Raw genomic sequence first — 16998 nt, 5'->3', positions numbered from 1 at the left:
CGGTAGCTGGCATATACACATCATGTCCCTCATCTAACCCCTAATATTTTTATACGGGACCACAGATTTTCTTCCTGTCAAAATGTTTATTGCAAAGTCAGAATGAAGACAAAGAGAAGGAAAACAATTCACAACAAAATAAGATTTATGACACCAAATTTTCCCTTCCCCCAAAATGCATTGTTAATAACTAGACAAGCAAATCCATTATGTGACTGGAGCAAGCCATCATATAGTAGTGTCTTGTGGGGGTGGGAGAGACTAATTACTAAAGGTCTCACCATGCAAGAGTGTAACATTTCACATTCCATAAAAATTAGATATTCTGTTTACACACTGCAGTACTTTTGGCACAGAGTTCACACAGCACAGCAGTTTTTAGGAGAAAACAAAAAAAACAACAACAAAAAACCCAAGGTTGAGCTTTCCTAAGTACTGAAAATACTTTCCATTTACATTTTCATACGTGCCTGGATTACAAATGATATCATTTCCTTATTAGTCAATATAAAACATTTCAACAGTGCAAAAGCAAATATATATATAAACATAGTGTGCTATATCAGACTTCAAAAAAGAGGCACTGCAGATTCTTATAGACACCATAACATGTTTATTGCCTGCATCATGTTGCTGAAATTATTCCTATCATCAAGAAAGCTCTCGCTGGCTTAGCTAGTGTTAAATTAGAGTCTTCTAATTTAGAGGAAGTGAAGATGGTTTCTTCAATTTCCAGGAATACAGTAGGTTTTAAGGTCTGGAAGCTACTTGTATCATATCCAACTCAACTGTTTTCTTGAAGGAAAAGTTGGAAGAGGGTACAGTACTTGATCTAGTCCTTTGATGTACTAAGTGTCCTTCAAGCGGAAGGTTCTATTAGGCTGTACATAAAGTTGGATTAATCTGTCCGTTTGTTTCTCTGCATCTCATTTTTCCAACCTTAAATTCAGCTAACTCCATTTCTGCACTCGTGGGTTGTTCTAAAAACATCTGCACAAAATTTTATATAGATATCCATGAGTATTTCTTCAGCTATACACATTTTGTATGAAATTTCACCTAATATCAACAGCTCTGCTAGTTATATTGCATGTTTTTTGCATTCTTTTCACTAATACACATACTGTGTATACTTTTCCTTCATATACCCACTTTTGAACTTTAGTATTTCGGAGGAGTGCAAATTTCAAAAGATAGCTACATTTCTGCTCACATATGGGTTTGGGAATGGCTTTATTAGATAGAATCACTATAAGCTATTGGGGGGTGAACCCTACAACTGCAGGGCTTGGGGAGAATTTATTTCAAAATGAGTCTATTCACTCATTATTTTCTACGGGACACCTCAAACTGACTTTTCTTGGTATTTTAAACATTCCTTATTTTCTCTTGGGGGAGAGGAGTTGGTCTGGTGGCCAGGGAGAATTCTCTTCACCTGCAGATACCTATACTGCACACCCAAGTCTAATACCACATTGAGAATGAACAGACAAAATTTATGAACAAGCCTATAGTTCCCAGCAGAATACATATTCATTATTTTTGTTTTGCTTGCTACATTTTTATGGCATCAAACGTGTTTCTTGTAGTGCGTCAGAACTTTGTAGCTTGACCACTTCAACAGGGAACGCACAAACACAAGAAGAAGAATAATCCTACATACAGTGATGACTACTGACCTAAAGTCTTTCAAAAACCATTGCCTGTATACCCAAGCCTAAGAAATCTTTGGTGCTCCATAACTGCAGAATGCAGTAGCAGTTATACATTGCATTGCAGTATCTGAAGTGAGCCCCCTCAACATTGTGCCTTTAGTAGTATATAAATATTTTACTCAAATATTCAGTTTTTAAAAAATCAAATAGTAAATAAATAGGTAGTGAATGTGTGCCGAAAGCTATTTCAATTCCAAAACAGTTCCAAAACAGACCCGGAGTTGTTTTTGTACAGCGCAAAGTCTTTGTGTGTTTGTAGCACAGATCCAACTATCAGTCAAGTATGCTAAAGCACTGTGTTTTGAGATTACCAGAAGGAAGGAATCACAGATAATTGGTTTTATAATCAAGGCTGCAATCCTGTGTATGTAATACCTGGAAGTTAAGTCCCACTGAACACAGGTTTGGGCTGCGTGAAAATTGTAGCTTCTGAAATCGTCTGTATTTGGCAAATACAGAATATCAGCCTGGCCCACATTACTTACACACACACACACACACACACACACACACGTACGTGTGTGTACGCTGTCTTGGTTACAAGACTCTAATACCAGATTTACTCAGGCACCCTTATTTAAAGATCCATAAGAATTGCTGTCCTAGCTGGATCTCTGTAAAATATATGAGTGTTATGTGCGAAAGAGGGACCACCACCAGATCAGTGAACAATTTCTGTGCATAGGCTGCCATCCTTGATCCCTCCACATTATACTGGAAATAAAATGCTGTGTTTTCTACACAAAGTATCTTTCATTGCATATGAGAAAAGTTATATTGACTGGAACGTGTGCAGAGAAGGGCAACCAAGATGCTCAATGATCTGGAAACAGCCTTACGAGGAGCGCTTGAAGGAGCTGGGTATGTTTAAGCCTGGAAAAGAGAAGACCAAGTGGAGATGCGATTGCCATCTTCAAATATCTTAAGGGCTGTCACTTGGAAGAGGGAGCATGCTTGTTTTCTCCTGCTCTGGAGGGTAGGACTCGAGGCAATGGCTTCAAGATACAAGAAAGGAGATTCCGACCAAACCTTCGGAAAAAACTTTCTGACAGTAAGAGCTGTTTGGCAGCGGAACAGATTCCCACGAGAGGTTGTGGACGCTCCTTCCTTGGAGATTTTTAAGCAGAGGTTGGATAGCCATCTGCTTTAGCTGAGGTTGCTGCATTGCAGGGGGTTGGACTGGATGACCCTTGAGTCCCTTCCAACTCTAAAAAGATAACAGATTCTATGATTTCTTTTTCCTGAATAACATGCTTACCTAAGTATTACCAATGCAACTGTCAATGCACACAGACCAAATCTCTTTGCTATGCCTACTTTCACATTTATCTCACTCCAGGGGACAAACTATTTTTTTTTATTGTGCAAAAGTATGCTGAAGTACTAGTGTAGTGTAATAAAAGACAGTTAGAATCCCTAGCAGGGTGTTTCAGGAAACACAGGATCGTTAAGATCTATCCTTCAAATGTCAGAGATACAGCTTTGATTTCAGAGAAGGCAATTCCATGTTGGAGGAGCTCTCTCCCCCAGCAACGCCTCTTCTGAGGCCCTGGCCAAACTGGCAACAGATTTCCAAATTTGGCAAGGCAAAATAGGGTCATGCTTGCCACAGCCGGTCCAGAGAGCGGTTGGGTCTGTACGACCCAAAGCTATGTAGTCTCCAAACCAGGGTAGCGGGGTAGGGGATTTAGACACTGACAAAATATCTCCATCCCTTCCTTCCCATTGTAGAAGAGGTGATAGTTTGTAAGTTCCTGTCTGCCACTCACAGTTTTCAATAAGCTCTTAAAAATATATGTTCTTAAATATATATAAAAAAGAGTTGTTTCAGTCTGCCCGAGTTGGAATTTTAATTGTTTAAATTAACCCAATTAATCCACTAAACGTTAAAGCCCTACTAATTATAATGGGTGGCAGCCAACGAATGCATTCTTACCAGTTCAAGGATTTAACATGTGCAACCAGATTTTCTCAACTCTCTGCTCCCCCAGTGTGTGCAACTTGCACTCTCCTCAGATCTGCTCTGGACGACTGTTTAGAGAGCATGTTTGAGGACATGGTGGAAAAGTTTACCAGTGTAAGCCCTTGCACTGATGTGATTCTTACTCAGCACTATATTGGATTCAACCACAAGTCCACAGCTATGTCTTTGGTTACTTCTATGCAGTTGAGCTTGTGGTGTAAATACATTGGAGGAAAAGGGATACCTCAATGAATTCTCATGTCCACATTCTCTTCTAGAAGCTGTGCTTAAATTCCATTTTGTTATACAGTCGTACCTTAGATTCCGAACGCCTTGGTACTTGGACCGTTTTGGATCCCGAAACCCGGAAGTGAGTGTTCCAGTTTGCGAACGTTCTTTGGAACCTGAACACCCGACATGGGCTTCCGCGGCTTCTGATTGGCTGCAGGAGCTTCCTGCAGCCAATCAGAAGCTGTGCTTTGGTTTCCGAACATTCTGGAAGCCGAACGGACTTCCAGAACGGATTCCGTTCGACTTCCAAGGTACGACTGTATTCGGTTTCTCATTTCTAGTTATGAATTGGTACTTGCCCAAAAAATATACAGGAATGGCAACAAGCAGAATTCAGTCCCGTTGATGTTCAGTGAGGCTTACTCCCAAGTATGTGGTTGCAGGATTGCAGCTTAAGTGCAGGTTAAATTGCACATCCTGTAAGGACAACCCAACACGTGTGCATAGCTCTTCTGGATTAGGTCCTTCGTTGTGCAAAAAGAGGAGGGGAAACCTGTATCAGGTGTCAGTTGAATGGAAGGGAGATCTGTATTAGAACTGACAACCTGTGTGAGGAGAGGTCACTGAAGCCAGAAAGCTTGGTGCTGCTTCTACTCCAAATAGATGATCAGCATTGTCAGAGACAATAATATTCAGTGGAGGGAAAGAGGATGAGATCCTAGTGCAAAGCCTGTACACAAGGTATTTTAAAGGAGGTTGTCAAATTTACATGAAAAATCCAGATGTTAACTTGCTCAAAAACCCGTCAAGAGTAATAGCAACATATTCATGATTTACCAACAATTATGTGAATTAAAAACACTCCTAGCAGTCTGCAGTTTCCTTATGGTGTTGAGAAGTAAACAAGAAACCAAATATTGTAGCATAATAGAATATTCCCCCTTTTAAAAAAAAAACACACATAAGGTGTTTTAAAGCAAATTTTAAAGCCAAATATGGGTATAAACATAACTTCTCACATACAAGAAATAAAATGGGCCTACGAAACTGAGCGGTGCTGGGTTTCAAAGTTGTTTTAATTCACACTTGTAGCTTCTTTTTCAGGAAAAAAAAAATCTTTTCCCTCCCCCTTTGTTTCACACGCCACATTACAGTTTTTTATTTCTTTCATTCACTGCTACTATCACTTCCATCATCAAAATCAATATCATCAGAATCATCATCATCAGATAAGTCGAATTCATGGAACCCCAGTGACATGTTGAGTTTCTTCCCTTTTTTCATAGAGGTGGTTTTGGAAGAATTCTTTTTGGCTTGCATATTTATCTGCATCCCAGAATGCAGGACGGGTCCTGCTTCGTTCATAGGGAAGATATCCCCAAAGCCCTTCATCATCAAGGCCTTCAGACTTGGGTTCACACCAGCTACCTCCCCGTTACTTGTTGCTGTGATCTGACATGACATCTCTGCACTGTTTGATTCCTCTGTTTTAGATTCAAAGTAAGACTCCTCAGACATTCTTGCAGCAAAAGGGAAGCAAAACTAGTGGGGAAAAAAGGAAAGGAAGGATAGAGGAGAAAAAAAGGAAAGTTAGGACCAATTTAAAAACCAGGCAAAAGACACCACCAGATTAGTGAGCAATAAACAGAAAGTAAAATTATTAGTGAGTCTAAATATAAACAGCCAATTAAGAATTTCTTTCTGAAAAGACTTGGCTATTATTTTTAGACCATGAAGATAGCATAACCACCACCAATGAGTATGCAAGGCACCATACGCAGATTGAGCTTTCACGTTGAAAATTAAAACTTTGCATGGCATGAGGTAAAATATTTTGTAGAAGTGTCTATCCTGAAAACAGTTTTATCAAAGCCAAAGGAAAAACCCAAACAAACCACAATTTTTGTTCCGTTTTTGAAAAACAAATAGCTAATTGATTTAAAATGTTTGTTTACTATTCCAAAGGCTGATGCTGGAATAAATATTCCTGAAGTTCCCAAAGTAAAGGTGCCTGTAGATTACAGTTCCTTTTGTGTCTATATTCACGCTAGAATAAAAAAAAGCTACTGCTATCAAAATACTCTTACCCTTCACTGCTAACAAACTGCTTCTGTAATGGTTTGGTGTTTGTTGGAAAATGGAAATCAATAAATGTACATTGGAGCCTTGCTATGGTGGAGCCTGCAATGTACACAAAGAGTTCCTGAGAGTGCACATTTCCCAGTTTCCCCCTGTGCCATAGTTATGACTCTGCTCCACATTACAATGGCCCTCTGGCAGCCAGGGCAAACACCCTCTGCATGGTAAGTGGTCCATGCCATGTGGCTATAACGTGGTTTGAACTGACAGTTTCCATGTCCCTATCAGCTGCCGCTAGGAATACCTGAAAGTGGCTTGCAGACTGTTTCTACACAATGGGAGCAATACACATGACTCTGTATGTTACATCTGTCTGAAGCATGGACCACTCATCAGAGGGAGCTATTTGAAGTGGCCTCCACAAGGCCAGACAAGATCTCACATTGGGAAGCGATTGGGAAAAGCTCACAAGAAATTTGCCCTGGAGACAAAGGGCTGAATTCTAATGTTATGCACGGACGTGTGGCAGGAAGACATCAATAAATCCTAGCTTCCTGGTAGCTTGCGAGCATGTTATCATATGTGCAGAGGAAAAATACGCAGTTGCTGCATGCGCTCACTATAGCTGCACCACGCATAAAAGGATGCTTGCATGCTGTGCTCAAGCCAACACAAATCTTGAGTTTCACACTAAACTATGTAAGATTTCATTACTTCCACTCCACCGGAATTTATTTTAACCTTTCTTTTGTGTGCGTGTGTATGTGTGTGTATAAAAATACAATCGGCAAGAGATCTTTGGATGAAAGAAAGAAACTCTGACATAATGCTGGTTTTAGGTAACATGGACATTCTCAAGTCACATTCCGTGGATGTGTTAGGTTCCCCACAATGTACCTGACATCCCAAAAACCATACTGACAAGAACGTAACTAATTCCCAGTAAATGGGCTGACCTGCTTCTTAATACAGCCAGCCGGCCTCCTATGTCTCAGCCGGACAATGCAAGCAATGCATTTTCAGAGGGCATGCTACCTAGTACAGTGGTTCCTTGGTTTACGAACTTAATCCATTCTGGAAGTCTGTTCTTAAACCAAAGCGTTCTTAAACCAAGGCGTGCTTTCCCATAGCAGCCGGGAACTCAATTTACAAATGGAACACACTCAACAGGAAGCGCGCAACATGTTCTTATTCCAAGGCAAAATTCACAAACCAAAACATCTACTTCCAGGTTTGCAGCATTCTTAATCCAAGTTGTTCATAAACTAAGCTGTTCTTAAACCAAGGTACCACTCTATCTGGTTTCATTCTGACAAGTGCTTAAAAAAATATGTTGTGGTTCTGAGGGCCAGTGTGATATAATGGTGTCAGGAATAGGACTAGAGAGTCCTGAATTCACTCAGCCACAATGGCCTTGAGTCAATCAACAACTCTCAATCTACCTGATCTCACAATCTTGTGGATTTAAACTGGCAGAAGACACAACACACACTACTCTGGACAACTTGGGAGGAATGGGATAAAAATATAATAAATAAGCAAAGGGGGAATTGAGTTAAACTTTGGATATTACCTGGAGAGTAGGGGGGGGCGGCGATAGATGAAGGGTAAATTTAATTGACAGTACACCAGAAACAAACAACACCAAAGTCAAAAGGTTAAATAAAGAATCTACTGTATTTTCCAGTAGATTTTTTTAATTTAAGCTTCTTTTTTTACCTTGACTTTTGTGTTGAGCAAACTAAGAGATTCTAACGAAATGCCCTAAATGGGGACAAGGAATGACATTAGATGTGTATATCTAATGTCCAGAAGTCTGCAAACAACTCCTTGGTCTTTAATCTGAAGGCTTAATAGGCCAGATATTCACCCTGCACTTCTAGCAGTTACTAGCCTTGAAATGTTTGTATTTATTTCAGTGCTCCCCCCCCCCACACACATACCAATGCCCTCAATCAACTCCTTTGGTTCGCTGTGAGTAGGCTTGAAATGTTACAGAATTTAGGAGCAAGGAGCTAACATGGGCTGGTCAGCAGGTCACGTTCCTATTCTCCTATCAGGGCTAGGCATCACTGTGCTTTCTCAAAGAGTAAATGCCAAGCTGGTCCCATGTCTCAGAATCAGTGGCGTAGCGTGGGTTGTCAGCACCCGGGGCAAGGCAAGTAATTTGCGCTCCCTAACCCGTGGATTTGCGCCCCCTAACCTGTGGATTTGCGCCCCCTAACCCTAACCCCCAGATGTTGCGCCCAGTGCGGCCGGCCCCCCCTGCACCCTCCACGCTACGCCACTGCTCAGAATGGTTAAGGTTGGGATCTGAAACAGACAGGAATTTGAACTTTGCTCATGCAGTTGTTGGAACCGTGGTCCTTTACCTAGACTTACAATGCTGAAATGAAGCATAGCAAGGGGAGGAACAGAGAATATGTTTCTCGTACATTGATTTTAGATTAGTCCTGACAACTTCACTGCAAATGTTCTTGAATAAGAGGTTTTCGGATCACAGGGAACCAGGCAGAGGGCCTTCTCGGTAGTAACACCCACCCTGCGGAACACCCTCCCGTTAGATGTCAAGGAAATAAACAACTGTCTGACTTTTAGAAGACATCTGAAGGCAACCCTGTTTAGGGAAGTTTTTTAATGTTTGATATTTTATCATGTTTTTAATATTCTGTTGTGAGTCACCCAGAGTGGCTGGGGAAACCCAGTTGGATGGGTGGGGTATTATTATTATTATTATTATTATTATTATTATTATTATTATTATTATTACAACCCGAAGCCTGATTCACGCTTACAAACAGCATCTTGGATTTGGTATACAATGCAACCAAGCACAGTCTGCTCCATGCGGCAATCAATTTGTCATTGCAAAATGGAAAATAAAAGGAAATGTGTGTATTTCCAGTGGCTTGGGGGGCGGGGAGTAGCAAGGAAAAAAAATATACACACACACACACACACACAATGCTTTACATGAATGACTTGGTGCACTGAGTATTCTGCAGTTGCATTATAAGTAGCCACTATTTGCATGTGTGAATCAGGCCTAAGAGGGAAGAGTTTCCATAATATAACCATAAAACTGTTCAATTTGTCCTCCTTTCAATTCCATGTCGATGTTCCCACAATGCTTGACAATGATACAGCAGGTGCTGTGCAGCTGCAGCTTAGCCCCCTTAAACTTGACAAGTCTCTGCTTAGCATGTGTCTCCATCTGCTTCCAATTCCTGACATAAGTTCTATGCACTAATTCTTGCATATTAATTAAGTATCCTTTTTTTCCACTCCCCCACCCCCACCCTCTTCAGATAGTTTCTTGCCCAAACTGACACAGAACTGAGTTCCGGAGCTAAAACTGCTGAACTACATTTGAAACAAAGCATGTTCCTGTTGAAGCGAATCTACTTATTTGACTTCAGTCTTTTCCCACATAGGGTTGTCCTTGCTTCTGCAATGAAAAGCCAAGCATTTCTTTCTTTAAGAAAAGCTCAGGGAGTTTTTCAGCCAGAGCTCAGTTCTGGCATCTCTCAGGTGAGCGCCGTTGCCATTCTAAGAGAACGAGGGAGGTGTTCATGGTGAGTTCTGGCACCTCTTTTTCTAGAAAAACAGCACTGGATAAGCTTATATCCTGCTCTTTCCCAAGGAGATCAGAACGGGGAACCCTAAAAAAACAATAAGATATGAGCAAATTCACAGCACCCAAATTAGGTTGAAGAGCTAAAATGTTTGAGGAGAAAGGTTCAACTGCTCCCTGAAATGCATACGGTGAAGGAATCATAGAGATCTCCAGAGATGGAGGGGCCACCACACAAAAGGATTTTTATGCGGTGTCACAGTAGGAATTCCTAAAGGGAAAGTGAAAAGGGCCTCTGGAAGGCATTAGTCCTCAGTCAGGACTATATGGAAGAAGGCGGTCCTTCAGATAACCTGATCTCAAGCTGTTTTTAGGGCTTTATGGGACAAAATGAGAAACATCTGGAAGCCAGTGCAGCTGTTTCAAAAGGGGAGTACCGTGAGTCCCCACATCACACCCCACAAGAAGCGTAGCTTCAGGAGCCTGAACCAACTGTAGTTTATGAACAGCCTTCCAAGGCAGCCCCCCCTGTATTACAGTAATCAAGAAGTGAGTAACACAGTACCCAGATTGTAATGCTATGGGTCACCCTTCGCAATCCTAGCACTTTTGAGTTTTATCGCGCTCTGTTAAATTCTAATTGTTCAGCACCCTGGACAATATATCCAATGCCACTCCCTTTGCCCCGGCAGCCCATGTCTCAAACACTTAAGAAGCATTCATGCCAGTAGTTGTGGTTACTCTTGTGGTGAGATAACTGGTGATGCCAGTTTTCAAAATTAGGTTCTATCCTAGAGGGTCCCAATTAAAGCCCGTGTTTTGGGGCCAAATTAGATGTGACATTAATTGTGTGAATGCAATCAAGCTGCACACCCCCTTGGGGCTGGGAGATTGGAAAGAGAAGTTTAACTATTTGTCTCCCTGCCATGGTACCAACAAAAACTGCCCCTCAGAACCTGCTATTTGCATTTCATATGGTGATGGGAGCTTTCCATGAATTGTAGAGTGGATTATGCTTTGTTGGGGCCACCAGAAAGAGAGAGAGAGTCTCATACCCTTGTTTCACATAGTGGTTTGTTGTCCCTGCTCACACTCAGGGGAGGAGCGAAGTCAGATCCATTGTGTGTTCAAGGCAAACCATGTGCTTCATGGTGACATGAGAATGGAGTCACTGTGTTAGAAATTAGTGGATCTAATTTCCTTGCCCCTCCAAGCCTCTCTATGGCGATGGGTTTCCAGTGAGCCATTTGTAGGACTGGACATGTTCCTTTTCAAAGGTGCCCTATCCTTTTGAAGACTCTATGGTCCTCACTTCCAGTCACTCTTTACTGCTCCAGACAATGGCCCTTCATCCATATAGAGGAGCCAGGAAAGGACTTTCAGTAAATGAAGAAAAGAAAACACCCTGCAAATCACTTCATAGGTTTATTTCTCCCTCATTGCAGTTTTACTATCCTAATACTTCTACTGCAGGCATAGGCAAACTCGGCCCTCCAGATGTTTTGTGACTACAACTCCCATCATCCCTGACCACTGGTCTTGTTAGCTAGGGATGATGGGAGTTGTAGTCCCAAAACATCTGGAGGGCCGAGTTTGCCTACGCCTGTTCTACTGTCATGAAGAAAGAATATAGACCTCTTGTCAACAACGGCAGCCATTTTCACAGGACAGCAGAGGACATTTGCGTCCTTTCTAATGTCAACATATCTAGGATTTGTTTTTGTGTATAGAAGAGTTCTGAAGTTAAAATTCTTAAGAAATAAAGCAAGATGGGGGGTGGAGACGGAGGCAAGTCAAGGAAACAGCAAGAGTTTTCATTATTCAAAAAATCTGACAGATGCTCTTTCAGCAGCATGACAAACCATTTAAGAAGTTTGAAAGGCACTCTACTTTCTGCATTATCTTAAGTCTTCTCTGCCGACAGAATTGTCCCTACTTGTAAAAAAAGGAGAGTTGTATTAATGTCCTACAAAAAGGAGTTTATGCTAAGCACAATGGGGCCTCGCCACAACACCTTCGCTCAGCAAAGCCAGCCGGTGAACAGTAGAAGCGATAAGCAAGTGCAGCATAAAAATCCTTGCTAGCCTTGCTTGCGGGAAGACTGGCTCATTAGGGCTATGTTTCATGCTGTGCACCATGTAGGTGATGGCCCATATCTTAGCTACTGGATCTTCGCAGACATTAAAGGGAGCCTACCGGCTGCCTACTGAGAACACAGAGAACCTTGCTTCTGGGGAAAAATCTCTGCTTCATCATTATATGCTACTACATGTTCACAGCTGGAATACACATGCAGCGTGATTCATATAGATGTCATTAAGCTGTGCCTCAGAAAGAAGGTGCAAAAACAGTGAACAGGCCAAAATAGGTACTAAAATTAAAGAGTGATTACAACCGGTGAGCTACAGGCAATCGTAGAAGGGCAACACATGGCAAAAGATGCAGAATCGATCAACGTTGGATCAAATGGATGTTGGGTGGGGTTTTTCCCCCTTTGGTGGTGGGGGAAGAAAGTCAATTAGCACCCACTGGGGTTTTTTTTGGGGGGGGGAGTAAAATGCAACACAATGGAATAATGCAAATAGGAAGGCCTGCAGCTTATTTACAAATGCCGCAAAATGCTACGGTAACACTGTTCAATCGTATACAGTATATATATACATTTCTATGGACAGTTGTCAGTCTTGCACTCTTTCCTTGGGTGTATGATTTTACTCCCTAATCAAGATGACGCAGAAAATGTTACTTGTGTTTTGCACTTTATTTATATATCGACTTTTATGGAATGTCTAATATGTCCCGCAGCAAAGATCCATTGCCCGTATGCAAGCCTTGATTTGGACTGTGCTTCCACCACTGGCATAGAGATTCCTCGACCTCCTTCCTGCACCAGACTGTTTTTAGGGCCCGGCTCTACTCTATGCAGCAAATCTTATAGTAACGTAATTGCTGATTTTGCAAACGGAACCCAATCACTTTTTTAAAAAATAAAAAAAAATGTATATATGCAATTTTGCAGGCTGTTCATTATTCATTTATTCTAAGAATATGTGACCCATAAAAACAGTCTGAAGGCAGTTATGCTAGCACACTACTAAAGCCAAGCAGATCGCAGCCTGGTCAGTGTCTTACGTGGACATCCCAGAAAGACTCCCAGTCAGATGCTCTGCGCCTCTTGGGAGGAAAAGTGGAACGTAAGTATAATAGAGAGTATTGGGAATCCTAAATATTGCTATGGTTGCCCATTTAAAATGGCAATTATTCCAAAATTTCGCTAGCAGGTGTATGAGCCCTGATGCCCACACAGGGCTACACTTTCTGGAGCAGCATCAGCATTCACTTCAATGGAGGAAAGTTGATCTGACCATGCGTTTCGTTGCATGCATGGGTATTCTCCTTCCTCCCACTGGGAGGAGAATATCTGTGCAAGAGCTCCATGTGCATATTAAAGCACACGCAGGGACTTGGAACCTTACATTGGAATTCGTAAGCATATATATCGGTGGCAGTGCAAATTGAAACAAAAATAGCAATAGTGGCCTGAAACTGAACGCTGTTTAAGGGCCCCCTGTACCAGGGCTTCCCACACACCGGTAGCATGATCTACATGCAGCTGTGGGTTCCTTCCCCCTCCATTATTAGCCAAGAGTTAACTAGAACAACCGCATTTACGGGCTTCATTTTTATAACGCACTAGATGGAATGTTTCAGGATGAACTTAACTATGCGGTCTAGGACCCACGTATCTATGGGACCGCCTCTCCTGGTATGCCCCACAGAGGACCTTAAGGTGCACAAATGACAACACTTTGGAGGTCCCAAGTCGCAAGGTGGTTAGATCGGTCTCAACTAGGGCCAGAGCCTTTTCAGTACTGGCCCCGACTTGGTGGAACATTCTGTCACAAGAATTGTCCCACAAGAGACTAGGGTCCTGTGGGACTTGGCATCTTTCCATAGGGCCTGCAAGACAGAGTTGTTCCGCCTGGCCTTTGGTTTGGACTCAGTCTGTTTTCCTTCCCATTACAGTTTTGATCTATGGGCAACTTTTAAAATGAGGGTGCATTTTAAATTGCATTCTAACCTGTATTTTAAATTGGTTCCCCCCAATTATGTTTTTATTGTAATTTTACTGGTGTTAGCCGCCCGGAGCCTGGCTCTGGCCAGGAAGGATGGGGTATAAATAAATTTATTATTATTATTATTATTATTATTATTATTATTATTATTATTATTATTAATGGAGGCAACGGGCTATAGCCACACTTGTTTAAAATATCTGATGCCCCACTCTTCAGCAGAAAGTTAAGACACACTTTTGCTGGAGTTCAAAGAACTACAACTAGAGCTGGTTCCAAGGGAGTTTTGATTCTCAAACGGCAACAACCCTTGCTGTAGGACAAACCACATTTGAAAGCGAGGGAGGTTTCAAAAGGCAACAGAACATGGCAGTCTGGTGCTCAGGGGCAGGGGCAGGTGCAACCCAGCTGCTGCACCAACCTTCCTGCCATCTTTCCATCCTGATAAACACATCAGTGCAGCTGTCAGAAGGCCAGGTGTGCAGCACCCAACCCACCTGCCGGTCACCCCTGCTGCTGTTCAAAGTGGAGGGCGGGAGAAGGAAGAGACCCCACAATCCCACTTTGGTGAGCGCAGCCCGTTGAGGTCTTTGGGTCCAGCTTTTGTTGGGCGTATCCAAATTCTACTGCGATGTACGATAAAAGATTCAAAGCCTTGTATGTACTCACAGGTGTGTTGGACTGTTCGGTTAGTTTTTGCTCCCACATCTTCAGCCGCCTCTCCCGTTCTTTTAACTCCTGCTCCTTAAAGCTCAGGTCACGTTCCAGTTTCTTTAGCCTCTCTAACGTTGCCTCTATTTCACATCTGCAGGGAGACAATTTGTTAGGTCACGTCTTTCTCCTGACAAATACAAATCGTTCATGAAAAGTTTTCCACGTGAATATTAATTAAACGTGAAAGGGTGAAAGGTGCAGTACTAACTCAAGCAGGACATTTAATTACCACCAAGAGAGAGTTTTCTGAACCATAAACACAACAGAAAATGTTCGCACTAGACAATAAAGCCCAGAAGGTATCAGGCTTTTTTTTTTTTTTTTTTAAAAAGGAAAGGTGTTTAAAAACCCTGGGTTTTGATGATGTTGTTTGTAAACTACATTTTACTTCAGCTGAATGAAATAAAGTTGTGCCTTCAAATGCAACAGAACTCCTTGGATTTGAGATGCACCATTTCAGACTGTGGATGAGTAGTTTCATGTTGGGGAAAACAATATGCAAACAGAAAGCTAGCATATCAAGGAGAAAGATTTGCATGCTATGTGGTGGTTTTCTACTTGCGATGAGCTTTTAACACAGGGGAACACTCAGAAACGTGATTCCACCCCCCACCCCACCTGTGTACAGTATGCAGTGCAGCGGTCCACTTTACCACTTCATACTGTTTCAATTTCCTGGCCCCCAGCCATTTCCCTCCACCCCATTGCAAATACCTACATTGCAAACACTTCTCCACTTTAAAAGAAAAAGAGCTTTAAAAAAAAACCCCACACATTTCCAAGTAAAATAATCTCACATCATAGATAGGCTTGGTTGCATCCCTGTTTTTTTCCAGTTTTATATTTTGAGTTTTTCCATGTGGTATGCAGGCTGAGACCCTATCTTGAAAGACCTACATTGGCTCCCAGTACGTTTCTGAGCACAATTCAACATGTTGGTGCTGACCTTTAAAGCCCTAAACGGCCTCGGCCCAGTATACCTGAAGGAGCGTCTCCACCCCCATCGTCCTACCCGGACACTGAGGTCCAGTGCCGAGGGCCTTCTGGCGCTTCCCTCACTGCGAGAAGCCAAGTTACAGAGAACCAGGCAGAGGGCCTTTTTGGTAGTGGCGCCTGCCCTGTTGAATGCCCTGCCATCAGATGTCAAGGAAATAAACAACTACCTGACTTTTAGAAGACCTCTGAAGGCAGCCCTGTTTAGGGAAGCTTTTAATGTTTGATGGACTACTGTATTTTAATATTTTGTTGGAAGCCGCCCAGAGTGGCTGGGGAAACCTAGCCAGATGGGCGGGGTATAAATAATAAAATTATTATTATTATTATTATTATTATTATTATTATTATTATTAACGAAGTGACGCTCACTTCTGGGTCCATGTGCTGGGGTAAAGTCCTGCTGAAACTATGGTAGTTGGACAAAACCCGTACAGATTTCAGATGGATTGGGGACACTGAATATTCAATATTTAAGCCCATATCAGTGTTTACTGAACATAAACACGCTGGTGTGCTGTGTGCTGTAGCCACAATCCAGGTATCTTTCATGCAGTGATCTCCCTACCTCTTCACATGAAAGAAGGTCTCCCATTACACCAAACAGGTGAAGGTGACAATACTGTACTAATTTGTATGCCTGGCACTTTCTCCATAATCCCACTGCACCAAGGGCAACAACCTGCCCTGTGCCCTTTTTGCACATAGGGATCTAATCTGTAAAGGGATCTGGGCACAGAAGGCTGTTCCAACGGATGACATCACCCTCACTGAGCCAGGGTGCTGCAGGTATCTGGAGCCAAACACTTTCCCTATTTAAACTGAACTGATATGGAAAGTTCCATCTGGTGCCATCTATTTAAAGCACACATGGTGAGCTGCTTCGACAGCCATAGTCAGCCCCAAATGGCAGAGTATACATTTGAAATAAATGAAAAATAAAAACCAATGATTAATTGTTAATCAGGTGTTGAGACCGAAAACAAAGGTATAGGAATCAAAAGGAATGACAGCTTAAGGATGGCTAGGCGAAGGGACTTTGTGGCTGAGTTTCTATGCATATTGACATAAGAATAAGTCCTGCTGTACTTACTTGCAAGTAAACATGCATAAAATTGTGCTGCAAAATAATTTTATGGAGGGGGGATCAAATAGCTCAAAAAGAAACTTTAACTTTCTTGAAAGAGAGTTTTTGTTTGTTAAGCAGCTTCACATAACGCCTTCAAAAAGAAAAGAAAATGTAAGCCTCCAGATTCATTATATCTAATCCTCATTTTCACTCTTTAGTATACCTGTCATGTACAACTAAGGCTATTCGTGGTTTCCCCCCATTAAATAACTTTGAGAAACTCCACTCATGAGTTTTTGAAACTCTGGAGATCCTTGTCTCTTCAGATGGCCATGCGAGCATCATTTTCCCCTGCGCCTTCCCCTACTTGTTTTTCAGATATCTTTCCTAACCAGCCATGACGCCCATTCACTGCCAAGCTCGTGTTGTGCCTGAATTATAAGCCCGGCACCGAAACGACCCATAACTGTCAACAGGAATAGCCTTGGCAAGAAAAGGCAAACGAGCATGACATGCAACCCCAGTGTCGCCAAGTAAAATACATCAATCCGTTTAGTAATCTGTTATACGTCCCTGATCCAAAT

At 42.1% G+C, this 16998-nt stretch overlaps 1 protein-coding gene across 6 annotated transcripts in view; it reads right to left on the bottom strand.

The window, feature by feature from the left end:
- Nucleotides 1–66: 66 nt before the first annotated feature.
- The window catches only part of MAP3K20 (mitogen-activated protein kinase kinase kinase 20), an 80077-nt gene continuing 63145 nt past the window's right edge, over nt 67–16998 (bottom strand). For 2 of the 6 annotated variants that reach the window (XM_083631134.1, XM_083631131.1), the window contains exons 11-14: nt 14308–14443; nt 12695–12736; nt 3748–5451; nt 67–2312 (exon numbers count right to left, since the gene is read on the bottom strand). In XM_083631134.1, coding sequence (XP_083487260.1) covers nt 5077–5451; nt 12695–12736; nt 14308–14443 — 553 coding nt within the window. In that variant the 3' untranslated portion in view covers nt 67–2312; nt 3748–5076. Of the gene's footprint in view, nt 5452–12694; nt 12737–14307; nt 14444–16998 lie in introns of all 6 variants that reach the window. The other 4 variants (XM_083631136.1, XM_083631135.1, XM_083631133.1 and 1 more) reach the window with 2 other exon arrangements.

Source organism: Podarcis filfolensis (genome assembly GCF_964270895.1).
Source record: "Podarcis filfolensis genome assembly, chromosome: 1".
Classification (NCBI taxonomy): Eukaryota; Metazoa; Chordata; class Lepidosauria; order Squamata; family Lacertidae; genus Podarcis; species Podarcis filfolensis.
Note: the sequence above shows the minus strand (reverse complement) of the source record. Positions and strands in the feature narration are given on the sequence as shown.